Source organism: Perca flavescens, chromosome 16 (genome assembly GCF_004354835.1).
Source record: "Perca flavescens isolate YP-PL-M2 chromosome 16, PFLA_1.0, whole genome shotgun sequence".
NCBI classification, from domain to species: Eukaryota; Metazoa; Chordata; class Actinopteri; order Perciformes; family Percidae; genus Perca; species Perca flavescens.
The window spans coordinates 30,754,163-30,772,789 of record NC_041346.1 but is presented as its reverse complement, the minus strand read 5'-3'; the positions used below and the strand labels follow the sequence as shown (position 1 = coordinate 30,772,789).

At 43.7% G+C, this 18,627-nt stretch overlaps 1 protein-coding gene and 1 pseudogene across 1 annotated transcript in view; one reads left to right on the top strand and one right to left on the bottom strand.

The window, feature by feature from the left end:
* wdr45 (WD repeat domain 45) overlaps positions 1-8,905 on the top strand; it is an 11,506-nt gene extending 2,601 nt beyond the window's left edge. Inside the window, exons 3-11 of the mRNA XM_028602044.1 lie at positions 1-32; positions 604-708; positions 1,273-1,378; positions 1,479-1,573; positions 4,905-4,984; positions 5,473-5,681; positions 6,680-6,781; positions 6,886-7,031; positions 8,445-8,905. The exon at positions 1-32 is cut by the window's left edge and continues 43 nt beyond it. Of these exons, the coding sequence (XP_028457845.1) occupies positions 1-32; positions 604-708; positions 1,273-1,378; positions 1,479-1,573; positions 4,905-4,984; positions 5,473-5,681; positions 6,680-6,781; positions 6,886-7,031; positions 8,445-8,554 (985 nt within the window). The 3' untranslated portion in view covers positions 8,555-8,905. The remainder of the gene's footprint in view (positions 33-603; positions 709-1,272; positions 1,379-1,478; positions 1,574-4,904; positions 4,985-5,472; positions 5,682-6,679; positions 6,782-6,885; positions 7,032-8,444) is intronic.
* The window catches only part of LOC114571189 (E3 ubiquitin/ISG15 ligase TRIM25-like), a 107,116-nt pseudogene extending 89,135 nt beyond the window's left edge, over positions 1-17,981 (bottom strand).
* Positions 17,982-18,627: the final 646 nt, after the last annotated feature.

Genomic DNA, 18,627 nt, shown 5'->3' with positions numbered 1-18,627 from the left:
TGTGGAGCCCCTGATGGAGAAAGGCCACCTGGGTGAGTGTCCTGTGGTCATATTTACTGTTGGTTTTATATTAGTCTATATCCTCAAAGTGCTACTTCCGGGAGTGTTCAGGTGCCGTCGGAAATTCGGCCGCATGTGCGTCCCCTTCCTCTTTCTTTGTGTTGGCGTTCTAACCTCCGGTGGATTTGTGAGGACTATGGTTATCCTCAGACCTCTGCAGGGTAAATCCAGACAGCTAGCTAGACTATCTGTCCAATCTGAGTTTTCTGTTGCACGACTAAAACTACTTTTGAACGTACACATGTTGCACCAAAACAAGTTCCTTCCTGAGACTATTTAGCAGTGGCACCGTGACTCCGTCCGGAGCTTAGCCCCGCCCCAAGACGATTGTGATTGGTTTAAAGAAATGCCAATAAACCAGAGCACGTTTTTCTCCCATCCCGGAATGCTGTGTGGACTAGCCAGACCTTCCTCCACAGCGCCATGGAGGAAGGTCTGGCTAGGTGGGGCTAATTTTCCGTTCTCATGCAGACAGGATTTGTTATTCCCGGAGGTGGTGTGAATTAAATGTACCTTATTTGTGTGTTTGTATGTTTTGTCCAGACCATGAGCAGATTGGCAGCGTGGCCTCGTGCTCCATGTTACATCGATCCAACCTGCTGGCCTTAGTTGGAGGAGGAGTCAACCCCAAATTCTCCGAAATATCTGGTCAGTTGCATAATTTTTTTTTTTTAAATGCCACTGCCGACTTCTTTTCTACAGCTTGGAGCGTCTTTTTAAAGTTGAAAAAAACACAGCGAGTTATATGTAATGACTGGGTGCTCCGTGTTCTCTCTCTCTGTTCTTTCTCTACCTCGCTCCACCATTTTGTTTTATCTAACGTTAGCACTTCTCTCTCTCCTTTCTCTCTCTCTGGCTCCATCTCTTTGTTTTATCTAACGTTAGCACCGCTCCACATAGCGCTCTAGGATACTGTAACGGTAGCTGTTGTTATAGCAACAAAAGACGCCCTGGGCTGCTTTGTGGAACCAAAATGCTGCCAGCTTCTTATTTTTTTTACTACAAAATAGCTCTAGTCAACTTTTTCTTGTAAAAAAAAAGAGACGCCAAGCGTGAACATAGCCTAACTTTGAAGCATTTTTCGAACCCCCTGCTCGATAAGCTAGCGTGACATAGTTTGCACCAACGGATTCCTTAGGTCTTATCGTTTCATATGATACCGACGGATTCTTTTTTTTAAGCCAGCCCTAATCAGAACAGTTTTGATTTCAGTGCTGGTCTGGGATGACGCCCGCGACTCTCGAGAAGCCAAAGACAAGCTGGTTCTGGAGTTCACCTTCACCAAACCGGTTCTAGCTGTCCGCATGAGGCACGACAAGTAAGTCCACTCTTACTGCACCGGCACTTTGTCCCCCGTGCTGCCACAGTATGCAATAAGTATCATAGGAGGCTAAGAAATGTCCTCTTTTCTTTTTCAGGATCATCATCGTGTTAAAGAACAGGATCTACGTGTACAGCTTTCCAGATAACCCTGTTAAACTTTTTGAGTTTGACACCAGAGATAACCCCAAAGGTAAGAAGTAGGGGTGTCAAAATCACAAGTTTTGCAGGGTTTTCCCTGCCATTATAAGTTCATAAGGCTCCGACGCACCAACCTGACTGCCGTCTCCATGACAGCAGGCGGCGCTAATGTGTATTGTCGCCCAAATAAATGAAAACCGGAAATGACGAACGCGTCACGTGGGTCTGGCTTCTCCCGAATTTCAAAGCCAACCATAGTGGCGGCTTGTTTGGAATACAATCTCGTATTTTACAAAAATAGTTCACCGAAACGTGTTTCCGAAAACATTTTAAACGAGAATCAGGCCGTCAGTGGCTGAATCTGTCGGTTTGGTCAAAGGTCAGTTTCAAAGACTTTCGTCAGATTTTGAGAGGCCTTCGTCACGCTCAGCCGTCGGCTCTGAGCGCCAACACCGTCCCTCTGTCTCTCATGTTCACACTAAACACTGCGCTGTTCCTTAAAGGTCCCATGGCATGAAAATTTCACTTGAGTTTTTTTTTAAAATTAATACGAGTTCACCCAGCCTGCCTATGGTCCCCCATTGGTTTGAAATGGTGATAGGTGTAAACCGAACCCTGGGTATCTTGCTCTGCTTTTGAGAAAATGAAAGCTCAGATGGGCCAATCAGGAATCTTCTCCTTATGAGGTCATAACAAGCAAGATTACCTCCCCTTTCTCTGCTTTGCCCGCCCAGAGAATTTGGCCCGCCCATGAGAGAGAGAGAGAGACATCATGGCTTTCAAATGCACAAAGTGGCAGTTGGTCAAGACCACACCCCCACCCTCCAACTTGCCCCCCTCTCTCCTCCTCAATAGCTACAGACAGGCCAGCTCTTAGATGCCCCCCCCTCGCGTCCAGATCTCTCCTTTTCCCTTGCTCTTCCTCTCCTCACATCTCTCACTGAATTAAGTGTGTAATCAGTCTCTGATCCATCCTGCCTCAGACTCTCCGACAGGGCAGCGAGCCCCTCCCGCATCACTCTCTCTGTCACCTGGATCTCTCTCTGTCTCATCCTTACTGACGGAGCTACCAAACTCTACTGTTTCTGTCAAAGTTAACCTGTTGTAACTTGTGTCAGGCTTTTATACAAGCTAATGGACGTTAACATTAGAGCTGGCCTGTTACGTTACGTTACAAGGCTCGTAAACGTTTGCTGCGCTGTTTCTTACCTTGCTCTACGTTGACAGTTCCAGCTTCACCGTCACCACCTTTTTTTAAATATTTGTTTAGAAAATCTCTAAGGCCTCTATTTTCTTCTTCTCTTTTCTTTCCTTTTCCGAGCTCCGGACTTGTGCTTTTGAGCGTGCTGAACTTCCAATCAAGTGACAACATCAAATTTTGATCAGTGGCCAAACCATTTTTATGTTGGGGGTGGAGGTGGGGTTCTTGACCACCATTTCCAGGACAATTAGGAAGAAAACAAATAAAAAGCTTTTATGTAATTCAAATATTATGCTAAATATTTTTTTCCACAAATAGGCCTATTTAAAAAAAGATTTTTAATAATTCCATAATGTAATTAGGGCCCAGTTCTGGGCCCCCCCCCTACTGTGGGCCCGGGACAACAGACCCGTTTGTCCCCCCCTATCGGCGGGCGTGGCTACAGACACAGAAATGGCACATCCTAAGGAAAGCTCATTGTGGGACTGGCTCTAGTGGCTGTAATTCTGCACCAAGGCTGAATTTCGGGAAAGAGACTTCAGATACAGTATTAGAGGACCACTAAGGTCTATATAAAAGAGACTTCAGATACAGTATTAGAGGACCACTAAGGTCTATATAAAAGAGACTTCAGATACAGTATTAGGGGACCTCTAAGGTCTATATAAAAGAGACTTCAGATACAGTATTAGGGGACCACTAAGGGTATATAAAAGAGACTTCAGATACAGTATTAGGGGACCACTAAGGTCTATATAAAAGAGACTTCAGATACAGTATTAGGGGACCACTAAGGTCTATATAAAAGAGACTTCAGATACAGTATTAGGGGACCACTAAGGTCTATATAAAAGAGACTTCAGATACAGTATTAGGGGACCACTAAGGCCTATATAAAAGAGACTTCAGATACAGTACTAGGGGACCACTAAGGCCTATATAAAAGAGACTTCAGATTCAGTATTAGGGGACCACTAAGGTCTATATAAAAGAGACTTCAGATACAGTATTAGGGGACCACTAAGGCCTATATAAAAGAGACTTCAGATACAGTATTAGGGGACCACTAAGGTCTATATAAAAGAGACTTCAGATACAGTATTAGGGGACCACTAAGGCCTATATAAAAGAGACTTCAGATACAGTATTAGGGGACCACTAAGGTCTATATAAAAGAGACTTCAGATACAGTATTAGGGGACCACTAAGGTCTATATAAAAGAGACTTCAGATACAGTATTAGGGGACCACTCAGGTCTATAGAAAAGCATCCAAAGAGCACCATGTCATGGGACCTTTTAAAAAGGACAATTCCAGCACAAAATGAACCTACGCGTTAATAACATATGTGTACCACGTCGAACGTTCTCTGGGACATGTTTTCATGCTAATTGAATGTGTCTGTAGCTTGAAACTAGCTACCGCAAACTGGTGTTTAGCTGCTAAAGCTAGCTTTCGGGGCACATGGTAAATCGCTGTTTCTACACCATAGCACCACACTTCCACGGTAGCACAATGAGGGTCCCTGCATGTAAACCGAAGCATTGAGAACTTTGGAAGTGTACAGATAGTTTATTAAAAAGATAGATTATAAAAGACAGTAGTGTTCACGTATACAGGCGGGCGCCATCTTGGGAAAACAGTCACGACCAGTCAAACAACGAACGCCGTTCGTGGTTGGTGGGCTTCCCCCGTCACATAACACGATGATAACACTGCCAAAGCTTACTGCAATTGGTTCGATTCAGATCGATTATGACCTACTGTTTGACCTACCTACTGGGGCTGCCACCTCTTAGTCGATTAGTCGACTAATCGGTAGTTTTGGTCTTAGTCGACTAAGATTTCTTTAGTCGATTAGTCATTTTTTATGCTTATTCATGCTTAATTACTCATTTCCAAGAAACTTCTGAGCACATTTATGGTAAACACAAGATTTAAAGTGGTGCTTTTGCAGGATTAATTGTGGAGAAACTCAGTTTTACAGATGGTTAATTAACTACATTTATATTGTGCTTTTCTAGTCTTAACCACCTCTCAAAGCTCACAGCTCTGTCGATTAAATCAACTAATCGATTAGTCGACAAAATCGTATAAGTGTTAGTCGACTAAGAATTTCTTTAGTCGAGGACAGCCCTACTACCTACTACTTTAAAAATCAATTTTAACTTTTTCCTTCCAGGTCTGTGTGATCTGTGTCCCAGTCTGGAGAAACAGCTGCTGGTCTTTCCGGGTCACAAATGCGGCAGCCTGCAGCTGGTTGTAAGTCACAAACCTTAAAAAGATGCTCTAAGCGATCACGCGTTTTTTAGGCTACAACATTTGTTGTCACATACAGCAAACATCTCCTCACTATCTGCTAGCTGCCTGTCCCCTGAACACACTGTAAAAAACATCTCCTCACTATCTGCTAGCTGCCTGTCCCCTGAACACACTGTAAAAAGTGGCCAGATTGGTTCAGTGGGAAGAGCAGGCGCACATATACATAGAGGTTTATGCCTTGACGCAGAGGTCCAGGGTTTGAATCAGACCTGTGACACCCCCCCTCCCCTTTCTCACCTAGCTGTCCTGTCAAAATTAAAGGCGGAAAAGCCCAAAAAATAATCTTAAAAAAAAAACGCGGTGTCGTCACCCAACATTGCTTAGAGCACCTTTTTAAGAAAAAGCAGAAAAATAAAACGTACTTCTTCTAAAGAAACTATACCAGCCGTGGGTCAAATCAGTGATGTGAAATGAATGGTTTCCTTCAGGACTTGTCCAACACCAAGCCCGGGACGTCGTCCGCTCCGTTCACCATCAACGCCCACCAGAGCGAGATCGCCTGCGTGGCGCTGAACCAGCCCGGCAGCGTGGCGGCCTCCGCCTCTCGCAAAGGAACGCTCATCCGCCTGTTTGACACCACGACCAGAGACAAGCTGGTGGAGCTGCGGAGAGGGACCGACCCGGCCACGCTCTACTGGTAACACACACACCAACCGGGAAAACACACCGGGCGCGAAATAGCCTGCAAACACCTCCAGTCACAGATGAGCAGTTACACGTCATGTGTGTTTATCAATCAAAACATTCAGCCTCATTTACAAATAACCAATAAGCAAAATAATATTATTTCTAAAAGGAAATAATTAAACCTAAATTGAGGTGATTTCATCAAAACTTACAGACACACATACACTCCCGTGCTCAGGCGATGTATCGGTATGTGAAAGGTGGTTTTTGGAATAGTGAAATGAGGTAATCATGTAGTAATGTAATAATGCAATCAACCATAAAGCACATTTGATGCTTAAACTCGTACAGCTATAAGCTCACTCACTCTACAACTTCTACCTGTGTTCTTTTGATTTTATTAGAAACATTTTTCTAAGTCTGGTTCAAGAGGCCTGATTTTGATGATCTCTCTCTCTCTCATAGAAAGAGACAGGATGAGTGGGGATAATTGTATTGTGTGTGTCTCTCTCTCTGTCCATCCGTTGGTCTCTCGCTGTGAAAAGTCAAGACTGGGGGAATGAGAGGGGGAAACGCCAGAGCAGGGGGGAATGAGAGGGGGGAAACGTAGCAGGAGATATTCCTTTTGAAACCAAAATGTAGCGATGTAAACGTAACCTTAGACTTGGGAAAACTCCCGTCAGAGCCTCAGAAGGCAGCGAGTAATGCCCCCCCACCCCCGTGACACTTTGGCGGAGAGCCGTACTAGCAAACTGACAGGAGGCTTTTATTCTGATGTTTGTATCGTGTATTTATCACCGAGTTAACAGGCTTTGTTAGTGGTGCAATACTTCAGTCAAAACAGACATTTGGTCGGTGAATCAGTTTAAATAATTGCAGAGGGGAAAAACAAAGCCGGTAAATACATAAACTATTTCAGGGAATAGTCAAACAGAGAGGAGTAAAACTAACACTAACAGTCCTTTTAGTTCAGGCTCTGACAGTCCTTTTGTTTTGTTTTTTTTCCAGCATTAACTTCAGCCACGACTCATCGTTCCTGTGTGCCTCCAGCGATAAAGGCACAGTTCACATCTTTGCGCTCAAAGACACCAAACTCAACCGCCGCTCTGCGTAAGTCCCACTGCTTCTAACCTTTTGCCTCGAAAACCACAGCTAAGACTTTTCGTTATTGAGTATTGATGTTGGATGTCTTTCTTTCTTTCTTTCTTTCTCAGGCTTGCCCGCGTTGGGAAGGTGGGCCCTGTGATTGGTCAGTACGTGGACAGCCAGTGGTCGTTGGCCAGCTTCACCGTGCCGGCAGAGTGCGCCTGTATCTGCGCTTTTGGAAAGAACACGTCCAAGAACGTCAACTCGGTCATCGGTGAGCAGACACTTATCACACATTCATAAAAATCCCACTATGAACCACATACATTATGATTAATTTATAGTTAAACCCCGGAGGGTCAACTTTAACACTCATTGGTATTCTTATTGTATAATGTCGACTGACATTTTCAGGAAAAGTCATGGAAATTTGCCAAAACGTATTGGTTAAAATGCTTATGAACCCTGCCCATTACACATATTACGTCCAAATATGTGTGCTTTGTTTTTCTATTAAAAGTTCACAATGTTCTTTCTTTAGTTGTATAAGTGAACATGTGGTCACTTAACAATTATATGAATCAGAAATTGATCGAAATCAGGTTTCAATTTTGACTATCGAAATCAAATGTAGGCTAGGAATATTATAATATATATTATTATATCATTATTATTATTATTATTATTATTATTATAATATCATAAAAGTGACTATTTCTTTCAAAGTAAACTACAGATAGACGGGAAACGACGTAATGACTAGGGCTGTGCTCGATTGAAGAACTTCTTAGTCGACCAACACTCATTCAACAGTACCGACTAATCGATTAGTTGATTTTAATCGACAGATCTGTAAATCTGAGTTTCTCCGCAAGGAGTCATGCTAAAAGCAAAACTTTAATTATTGTGTTTACCAGAGATGTTTCTCTCTTCAGAGACGTTTCTTGGAAATAAGTCATTCAGCATGAAAAAAGCATCAAACATGACTAATGGGACTAAAGAGATCTAAGTTGACTAAGACCTAAACCACCGATTAGTTGACTAATCCACTAAGAGGGAGCAGCCCTAGTAATGACAGTGAGCGTATAGTTTAGTTTTGAGAGTTTGTTTTTATTTCTCATGTCCCTCCCCCTGCGTCCTCCGATAATGGCCGACAGTAGATTGACGTTTTCGCAGCTCTGTGCCGGCTCCGAAAAACTGCAGAAAAGACTAACTAATCGCTAACGGTCCGCATACGTTGCGTGCTAGAAATAGGGCCGCGACAAGCAAGTGTGTTGGAAGCGTACGAGAAGATGTTTATATGTGGCATTTTGACACAAATACATTTAATAAATGACATTTTGATGTTTGAAAGTCTCGAGGTTTTGACATAAATGCAGATATATAAATGTCATTAAAGATTGATAGATAGATTTTCAAATATTGTACAATACAGAAGGAAATAAAAAAAAATGGAGCCCATTCTGCCGTCAATACTGCCGACGTTGTCTTTGCTGTAATCAGATCAGTATATATTTATGTTTAACGTGAAGTATACTACTGCGGTTATTTCATTTTATCAATGGGAAACATACTAGCAGCAGCAGCACACGTTTCTGGTGTGAAAAGACCGGAGTCCAAAGACTCAAGCGTTGCTTTTAAAGAGAAACAGAGTTCTCTTAACTTTGTTTTGTGTGCTCGCCTGCAGCCATATGTGTGGACGGGACCTTCCATAAGTACGTGTTCACCCCGGATGGAAACTGCAACCGGGAAGCCTTCGACGTTTATCTGGATATCTGTGATGACGACGACTTCTGAAGGGCGGCAAAGACGAGAGGACGATGATGCGGAGGAACAGCGAAGAGGACAGCGCAGACGAATGAAAACGACCCCAGTTATTGATTATTGTTCTGTTGGGGAAAATGTCCCGGGACGGAGAATCAGAGACTTTATGCCGAGGCTGGTTTTTATAAGTGTGTTTGTAATTGGTTGTGTCTACAGTACGTAGCAGTGTGAATATAAATATAAAAACTGTTTTCTATTAGCCTGTAACTTTATGTGTGCATCGTGAGTCTTAAAACCTTCACAAACATTAGAAGGATTTGTTGTATTCATGAGAGGTTACAAGAGTAAATCAAACTGAAATTAAAATTCATTTTTGATAAGAAATCAGTATTTACAGCCCTTGTTTTTGTTTTGACTTCTTATTTCAACTGTGAGTTTGTTGCCGCTGACCTTTTGAAAGCACAACCAATGAGTTAACAGCTGTCATTACCTAGCAATGGGAAATAGCATCCTTGCCACCCTTGATGACAAATACCTGCGCTTTGCTTTGCGCCTTACCTAGCGGTGCGGAGAGAGCAAAATCGCTTATCACGTGTAGGCGGCTTAAGTTTTATTAATCTGGAGGTTGTTAATAGCAGACAAGTTGACATACAAGATGAAATTAACATCGCAAAAGTCAGTTGTGAGTATGTAAACTAAAGAGTAAATAACAGGACGCCTAATGTTGATCCTTGTGGGACGCCTTTATATTAGTTATAGTTCCCCTAACGTTCCCCCAACGTCCGCCCAGTGTCCTATGTACTCTAGGCGGATGTTATGGGAACTTTAGGCGGACATTGAGTCATGAACACTCAAAATGACTCCTTCATAATAATGTCAGTCCTATGCACACCCCTTCAAATTAAGTGTTACCAGTTTTATTCAGCATTGTGTGTTGATATTTTGACGCTTCCCTCAACGTTTGTCGCATTTTCGAAATAACACCCCCCCCCAAAAAAAACAAAAACGTTGAGATGTGGCACATGGGTCAGAGCCGGCTCTGAAACAATGGTTGGTGTTACTTCACTTTCAACTTGTTTTGTTGGGCTGCAGATCCAGTTAGGAAGCTTGACGCCCTCTCAAAAGAGTCTTTAATTAAAAAGTCAGCGTTCAGTGTTTTTATGTTCAGGTGATAAACAGTTCAGCGTCGCCCAAAACTAACCAGCCTAAACTAAGTAAATGTCTTCTATTTGTGCCATAAATGAAAGTGAAGTGCACAGATTATTTGGTTGTTAAACTGACCGTGGGAGTCTTCACACAAAACACTGTAGGCAGGACAGGCCAACATTGGGTGAACGTTGGGGGGAGGGGGACATTACGGGGGATGGGGTCGTTAGGGGCACCGACAGTCCACAAGAGCAAAGTTAATAGATTTAAAAAATGAAAGAAACGTGGGGGAGGGGGGGAATGTTGAAAAGAAGTGTCAAACAGGCGACAAATGCCGAAGAAAGCGTCGAATATCAACAAAAGCAACAAAAATGTTATAATAAACATTGGAGAAAAAAAAGCATTGAAAGACAAATTAACGAAAGAAGCTTTAATAACGTCAAAGAAATGACCAAAAAAGGTGAAAAAAACTGCTTGAAAAGCAACAAGCGTTAATGTCAAAGCGACTAAACTACGGAATAATGTCAAAAAAACGTTGAAGAAAAGTGTCACAAAGCGCTTAAAAAAAATAAATAAAAATAATCACATTTTTAAAGAAGTGTAAAAAAAAACCTCAACATTTTTTTCAACATTTTTTACACTTTGTTGACATTTGGCGCTTTTCAAGTTTTTTTTTCAACATTTTTGAAAGTTTTAGTCAGCGTTGTGTGTTGATATTTTGACGCTTCGCTCAACGGTTTTGTCACTTTTTCCACATAACCCCCCCCCCAGAAACCAAACTGTTAACATGTTGCCCGGGGCAACACATGGGTCAGAGCTGGCTCTGAAACAATAGCTATGTTTCCATCCACACGTTTTTATCCTAATTAAGTGATATCGAATGAAAAATGCCATCATGGAAACAGTAAAATTCTATAGAATTTCATGAATATCAACTCAAAGGAAATACGGTCTCATCAGTTTTTCATTTGATCGAGATAGATAGATAGTGCAGTTCGGTGGGCTTGGGATCTCATTGCTGCTCTTTGCAGATGATGTGGTCCTGATGGCATCATCGGCCTGCGACCTTCAGCACTCACTGGGTCGGTTCGCATGTGAAGCGGTTGGGATGAGGATCAGCACCTCTAAATCGGAGGCCATGGTTCTCAGCAGGAAACCGATGGAGTGCCTTCTCCGGGTAGGGAATTAGTCCTTACCCCAAGTGAAGGAGTTCAAGTACCTTGGGGTTGTGTTCGTGAGTGAGGGGACAATGGAGCGGGAGATTGGTCGGAGAATCGGCGCAGCGGGTGCGGTATTACATTCAATCTATCACACCGCCAGGACGAAAAGAGAGCTGAGCCAGAAGGCAAAGCTCTCGATCTACCGGGTCAGTTTTCGTTCCTACCCTCACCTATGGTCATGAAGGCTGGGTCATGACCGAAAGAACGAGATCCAGGGTACAAGCGGCCGAAATGGGTTTCCTCAGGAGGGTGGCTGGCGTCTCCCTTAGAGATAGGGTGAGAAGCTCAGTCATCCGTGAGGAGCTCGGAGTAGAGCCGCTGCTCCTTTGCGTCGAAAGGAGCCAGTTGAGGTGGTTCGGGCATCTGGTAAGGATGCCCCCTGGGCGCCTCCCTAGGGAGGTGTTCCAGGCACGTCCAGCTGGGAGGAGGCCTCGGGGAAGACCCAGGACTAGGTGGAGGGATTATATCTCCAACCCGGCCTGGGAACGCCTCGGGATCCCCCAGTCGGAGCTGGTTAATGTTGCTCGGGAAAGGGAAGTTTGGGGTCCCCTGCTGGAGCTGCTCCCCCCGCGACCCGACACCGGATAAGCGGACGAAGATGGATGGATGGATGGATAGATAGATAGATAGATAGATAGATAGATAGATATAATCTATCCGGCGCTGATGGAAACATTATTTGCCGAATAAATTAAGAAATTGCGATAAAGTTTTAGTTCATTTTATGGTTGCAACCCGCCACAAAACGAAGAAGTTGTAGTCCATTTCCGCCCAGAATTTCCACTCTGTTTGCACACAGGGCAGGCGTCAACAAAGACATGATTGAAGTGGACCAACGAGGAGACGAGAGACTTTTTGAATTTAATTTACGAGCAAAATATAACGGCTATTTGAGATAGCAAAAATCTAAGAATTGACCATAATTTATCAGGGACTCGCCAAGGAAATGACCAAGAAAGGGAAAGATTCAGTGCGAAAATGAATGGAAACACCATAAAATGTCTCAAATCTATTCGATATACCAATTTAATCAACAAACAGCATGTGACGTCATTACGCAACAGGTTTTTATTGACTTTAAAGCTGTTGGATGGAAACACTTTCACACTCTGCTTTATTCACAGGAGTTTTTTTACCGAACTTCAGATAATTTGATTGACAAGTGGATGGAGACTTAGCTAGTGGTTGGTGTTACTTCACTTTCAACTTGTTTTTTGGGCTGCAGATCCAGTTAGGAAGCCCGACGCTCTCTCAAAGAGGCTTTAATTAAAAAGTCAGCGTTCAGTGTTTTTATGTCGAGCTGATAAAACGCGGCGCCGCTGATTACGTCGGAGTTTAATGTGTTGCCGGCCTGGGAGGAAAGTAAACGTTAACGTTATAATCAGATCTTATTACTGAGCGCTGATTGCTTCGTCGCCTCTATATGAATCATAGTGCAATTAGCTCCAGTTAACTTGTCAACTGTTTATTTAAAAAGCTGTGTCGGTCACGTTGTGGCTTCGTGATGATTAGAGAGATGAAAGAGGGATTAAAGCCCAGACACGGAGGCCATAAACAAGCTTCTCTTCAGTCACTGCTTTGGGGATTTGGCTCTATTTTATCTTTCATAACAGGTCTTCTTTACTTTAAATAAAAAAATGACATGTTTCAATAATAAAAAATAAAAAAAAAGCCATTGCCCCGTATGTTTTGTGTCCCATTGTGGGTTGTATGCGTCTCTTTGCAGTTGTGTTTTATCTCTTTTTCTTCATTTTTGTTCTATTTGAGGTTGTTTGTGTGTCTTTGTGGTAGTTTTGCGTCTCTTTTCCACGCCGGTTTTTTCGCCGTTATTATCTCCGTTACTGTGTCTAAAGCCGTGCTACACGCCGGGGCCGATAATCGGCCGTGGGACAGTCTGGCGAGGTCGGTGACAACGAGTCTGTCCGTTGTGTTTCCGTGCCGTCGTCCGTACGAGGGGCCGTCGGCATTCATTTGGGCCGATTTGAAATGTATAATCGGTGGGGCGGGCACTGCCGGCAGTCGGACTCAAACGACCCATCTGATTGGTGGAGAGCTAACCTGGAAATGGCGAGCAGGATAAGGTGACTAGAGTCTCTCAAAATCTGATGAAAATCTTTTAAACTGAACCTTTGTTGATCTGAAATGAAGACAGATTCAGCAACTGCATCACGGCCTATTTCTCTCTTCAAATGTTTCCAGAAACACGTTTTTTTCGGTGAACTATTTTAGTCCGATATGAGATCGGATTCTGAACGGTCGCCATGACAGTCTGGCTTTGAATTTTCGGAGAAACCAGACCCCACGTGACATGTTCGTCCAATCAGCTGCCGGTTTTCATTTTTTGGGCAACAATACAGATGCTATGGAGACATATTACGTCTCGTCTCTTCTTCGGTGTGTTCTGAGGGACTTTTTGGACCAACTCGGGGAAACCGATCAGTCACACTGGCTTTTCTGCCGAGAGTCGGCCGTCTGCAGCTTTAAGTTGGGAAAAGCTAGAGCAGATCATTCATTACTGACACTGAAAAAGCTTTAAGATTTTTACTCTGCTCAGTTGCTGCCCAAAAACTGCTTCACATATCGCAGCGGCTCAGATGATTAAAGAGATAAAAAAAAGTATGATAAAAGTCAAGACACGGAGGACTAAAACATCTTTTTTTTTTTCATTCACGGCTTTTGGAATTTGGGGCCATTTTGCTTCCATTACATGTCTTCTTTCAGACTGATGGAAAGAAGACATGTATTTGGCTACACTTTTCTCTATTTGTGTCTGAAGAAGTCACAGGAAGCTGGCATTAGCGAACGCCTCGTTGCATATTTAACCCTCATGTTGTCCTCGGGTCAAATTTGACCCGTTTAACATTTTTGTATATCAGAAATATGGGACGTCGAAATAAGGGATGTTGAAGTAAGAAAAATGTTGAAAAAAACCCCCGACCAAAACAACGATAAAAAAAACCCATCAAAAATGTCAGAAAAAGGCTACAAAAACATCAGAAAAAGCGTAATTTTTTTATTATTTTGTTACTAATCCTAGCTTCTGGGGAGTTTACTCCCCGGAGTCCTTATGTTTTTTTCCCCCAGCGTATTTCCTTGGAGAACGTTGGCACCAAGATCCTGGTTCCAGCTGTCGCCGTGGTCCTGCTGCACTCCCTGCTGAGCTCAGCGGTGCCCTGCAATGTCATGCTGCTTCCTGCTGAACCCTGCAGCTTCCTGCTGAACCCTGCTGCTTCCTGCTGAACCCTGCTGCTTCCTGCTGAACCCTGCAGCTTCCTGCTGAACCCTGCTGCTTCCTGCTGAACCCTGCTGCTTCCTACTGAACCCTGCTGCTTCCTGCTACGTCCTGCTGAACCCTGCTGCTTCCTGCTACGTCCTGCTGAACCCTGCTGCTTCCTGCTACGTCCTGCTGAACCCTGCAGCTTCCTGCTACGTCCTGCTGAACCCTGCTGCTTCCTGCTACATTCTGCTACGTCCTGCTGAACCCTGCTGCTTCCTGCTGAACCCTGCTGCTTCCTGCTACGTCCTGCTGAACCCTGCTGCTTCCTGCTACGTCCTGCTACGTCCTGCTGCTTCCTGCTACGTCCTACTGAACCCTGCTGCTTCCTGCTACGTCCTGCTACGTCCTGCTGAACCCTGCTGCTTCCTGCTACGTCCTGCTGAACCCTGCTGCTTCCTGCTACGTCCTGCTACGTCCTGCTGCTTCCTGCTACGTCCTGCTGCTTCCTGCTGAACCCTGCTGCTTCCTGCTACGTCCTGCTGAACCCTGCTGCTTCCTGCTGCTTCCTGCTACGTCCTGCTACGTCCTGCTGAACACTGCTGCTTCCTGCTACGTCCTGCTGAACCCTGCTGCTTCCTGCTACGTCCTGCTACGTCCTGCTGAACCCTGCTGCTTCCTGCTACGTCCTGCTGAACCCTGCTGCTTCCTGCTACGTCCTGCTACGTCCTGCTGAACCCTGCTGCTTCCTGCTACGTCCTGCTACGTCCTGCTGAACCCTGCTGCTTCCTGCTACGTCCTGCTGAACCCTGCTGCTTCTTGCTACGTCCTGCTACGTCCTGCTGCTTCCTGCTGAACCCTGCTGCTTCCTGCTGCTTCCTGCTACGTCCTGCTGAACCCTGCTGCTTCCTGCTACGTCCTGCTGAACCCTGCTGCTTCTTGCTACGTCCTGCTACGTCCTGCTGAACCCTGCTGCTTCCTGCTGCTTCCTGCTACGTCCTGCTGAACCCTGCTGCTTCCTGCTACGTCCTGCTGAACCCTGCTGCTTCCTGCTGAACCCTGCTTCTTCCTGCTGCTTCCTGGTACGTCCATCCATGCTCTGCTGGGCCACGCTGCATCCTGTAACGCCCTGCAGCGCCCTGATATGACATGAACTACTACGACTACCATTTGAATTCACTGTTCCATTATTAATGTGACTATTATCGCCACTGTTCATCACATCCCCAACCAGCCCGTCAGACACCGCCTACCAAGAGCCTGGGTCTGTCCCAGGTTTCTTCCCAAGAGCGAGTTTTTCCTCACCACTGTCGCACTGCTTGCTCTTGAGGGAATTACTGTAATTGTTGGGGCTTTGTAAATTATAGAGTGTGGTCTAGACCTACTCTATCTGTAAAGTGTCTCGAGATAACTCATGTTATGATTTGATACTATAAATAAAATTGAATTGAAAATTGAATTGTCAAAATCTTAAGACTAAATCAAACTAGTGCACAGTACTTCACATATATCCCTCCTCCAGTCATACCCCCTCCCCACGTCTTATTTAACTGGGTTATTGCCATGGGAATGAATGAGTTTTTTGGGCTCGGTTGGGTCTGACCTGATCTGTATGAGGCAGACAGGACAGCTTTTACAGCGAGGACATTGGAGTTTTAGGAGAAAAATCATTCATTTGCATTTTAAAAAAAAGCTTCTCAACACAAAAGAACGTGTTTCTCCTGTGACGGATCATTATTCGGAGGCACAATGCTCTGGAAAGAAATGTCCTCTTTAAATAGAGAACTCATTTTTTTTTTTTTTTTTTTTTTAAAAACGTTCCCTACACCTCTCTGAGAGGTGAAAATTATGAATCTAAAAATCAATAGAACAATTAAATCTTTTGAAAAAGCAGAACAACAGGAGCTGCCGGAGTTTTAACAGCGTTTCTGTTATGACGGCCGGTTCTACGTGATGACACGAGGACTTCTACTCCGACACCGAAGCTACGGCGCCTGGGGAAATCAGAGTGATGACAACAACACTGTAGTCGCGTCCACATTACAGCCGTCTTCATTTCTAGCATTGGACACCGGCTCGGGTTGCGTGGTATACGAGCGGTCAGGTGACGCGTTTCGATTAGCGTGTAAATCACATGTGTCAAACTCGAGGCCCGCGGGCAAAATCCGGCCCCTCGCTGATTCTGATCCGGCCCTCACATCAATTTAGGTTCACAAAACATTTTGGCCTACCTACTTTTTCCCGACGTTTTGGTCACTTATGCAGAATACTTTTCGACCTTTTTGTCACTTTCCGAAGTTTTTGTCACTTTTGCTGAAATGTTTGTAATTTTTTTTTCACCTTTTTGTCATTTTTTCCGACGTTTTTGTCACTTTTGTCGAAATGTTTGTCATTTTTGACGTTTTTGGTTACTTCTTTTCTATGATGGCTGAGGAACTTTCTCCTGACTTTTTTAGGTTTTTATGTCTTTATGTCGACAAAAAACTGTAAGTGAGAAGACTATATGACACAAAGCCTATCAATAACCTAAACATGTCTGGCCCTTGGTGTGATTTTTAATTTTCCAGTGTGGCCCTCTGGGAAGTTGAGTTTGACACCCCATGGATGCGGAGGCGGTGAAACGGAGGCTTATTTTATTTCTATGTTCCAACTTCCAAGCGGCCGATAGCCTCCATTAGTCATGGATAAGTGATGTTGAAAAAAAATTATTAGAAATGACTCACTGTTGACAAAAGAGCTGTGCGTGCGCACATTTGAATGTAAACGGGTTTGGGCTTTTACAAAGCTGTCAAATTTACAAAGCTGTCAATCAAAATGTACTTGTCGGGCTCGGGCCTTGTCGGGCCTGACTAAGGCAACAATGTGCAGAGTTCTTACACAATGTGTAGCACACACAAACACAATGTGTAGCACACATAATCACAATGTCTATTTTTTACACAATGTGTAACACACACAAACACTAACACTAGGGATATAACGATGCATGGTGAATCGGTTAAAAATAGATATTGTGTAAAGAAAACAACGTCAAAATGGCGCGCGCCACCTAGTACGCCGTACGTTTAAGAAAGTGGCATGTTTATGCAAAGTCATGATGTCACGTTGTTAATTCAATTTTATTGCATTTGAAAAAAAAAAAAAAAAAAAAAAGATAAAAGAACGTTGTAAAAAAAGTGACTAAAATAAAATGACGTAGATAACAGGGACAAAAAAGGCAACATTTGGACCCAGAAAAACTACAAGTTGCGTGGTCGGCTGAAGACAACACAACAACAAAAAAATCATATCAGCTACTTTGTTATGGACGGCATTTATGATAAGAGTAGAGACAGAAGCTCTTTTTGAACTTTTTGAAGATGTGGCAATCTCAGGGAATTTCATAAATTTTTACATTAATGTCTGAGATTATGTGTGTGTTATCTGAGTGCATTGAATTAGGTTGCGTGATTGGTTTGTTTTTGTGTCTTTATTTATTTTATTTCTGGTATTTCTTGTCTGTTCTGTCCTAGTGTGAAGGATCTGAAATATGAATAACGAATTTTTGATCTATTAAACTTAAAATACACACACACACACACACACACACACACACACACACACACACACACACACACACACAATCCCTGAGTCTGGCTTTTCTCTACTCACCTGTGAGCCGTGTGCCCGGTCCGGTTGCCATGATGTGTTCTGAGGTTCCGGGTCGGTTCTCCCCTCCGGACGATTCAACAGGTTTCTTCTTACTACTCTTCCTCTTTCTCGTGATGGAACCAGAGCTGTGATCCACCACGAGCATCCATTAGCATGTTAGCCACACCCAGCATGCACCTGTCGGCCATAATCGTGGGTGCGTTTGATTTGGGATCCGGTCCCGTGCTGGTCGGGTGATGCAGCATCATCAGTCTAAAGGGAACCTGTGGCTTGTTTTCATATATTCCCACCGTTAATTGGTGCATAAAAGTGTGTCAGAATAATACAGGAAATGAAGTCTTTGATGCTCAAAACCTTTTGTACAATGCAACTTCTAGTGCTCAGTAAACATGAGTTCAGTCCGTTTCAATAAGTGATGAGTAGGCCTATGTATGTGAATGCAAATCTGCACTCACAGATGAACATCTACACTGTATTTATGAGACAAAAACGCACAATGTAGGCTTTTCTTTGTACATAAAGAGCATCATAAATCATGTTCTACTTTACAGCACCAAGCATCTACTTATAGACTCTTATTTTTCATCATGTAAGCGGACACACCCACACAAATAAAAGGTATGACACGCGCCATACGTATCCCATGTAACTCCAGATTAAACAGTTCAAATGGAGAAATTCAAATCTGGGCTTTAACTCTCTGGAGAAATGATTCTATAAGTGTCTGAATTTAGCGAATAACTGCTAATATTTCACAGTAACCCGATGCTTTTATTGTGTGTGTGTGTGTGTGGGGGGGGGACGTGAGCGAAGCTAGAGAAAGACATGTGATGTTCAATTTGATTAAAACGGTGCCAGTCCTGTGGAGCCTCATT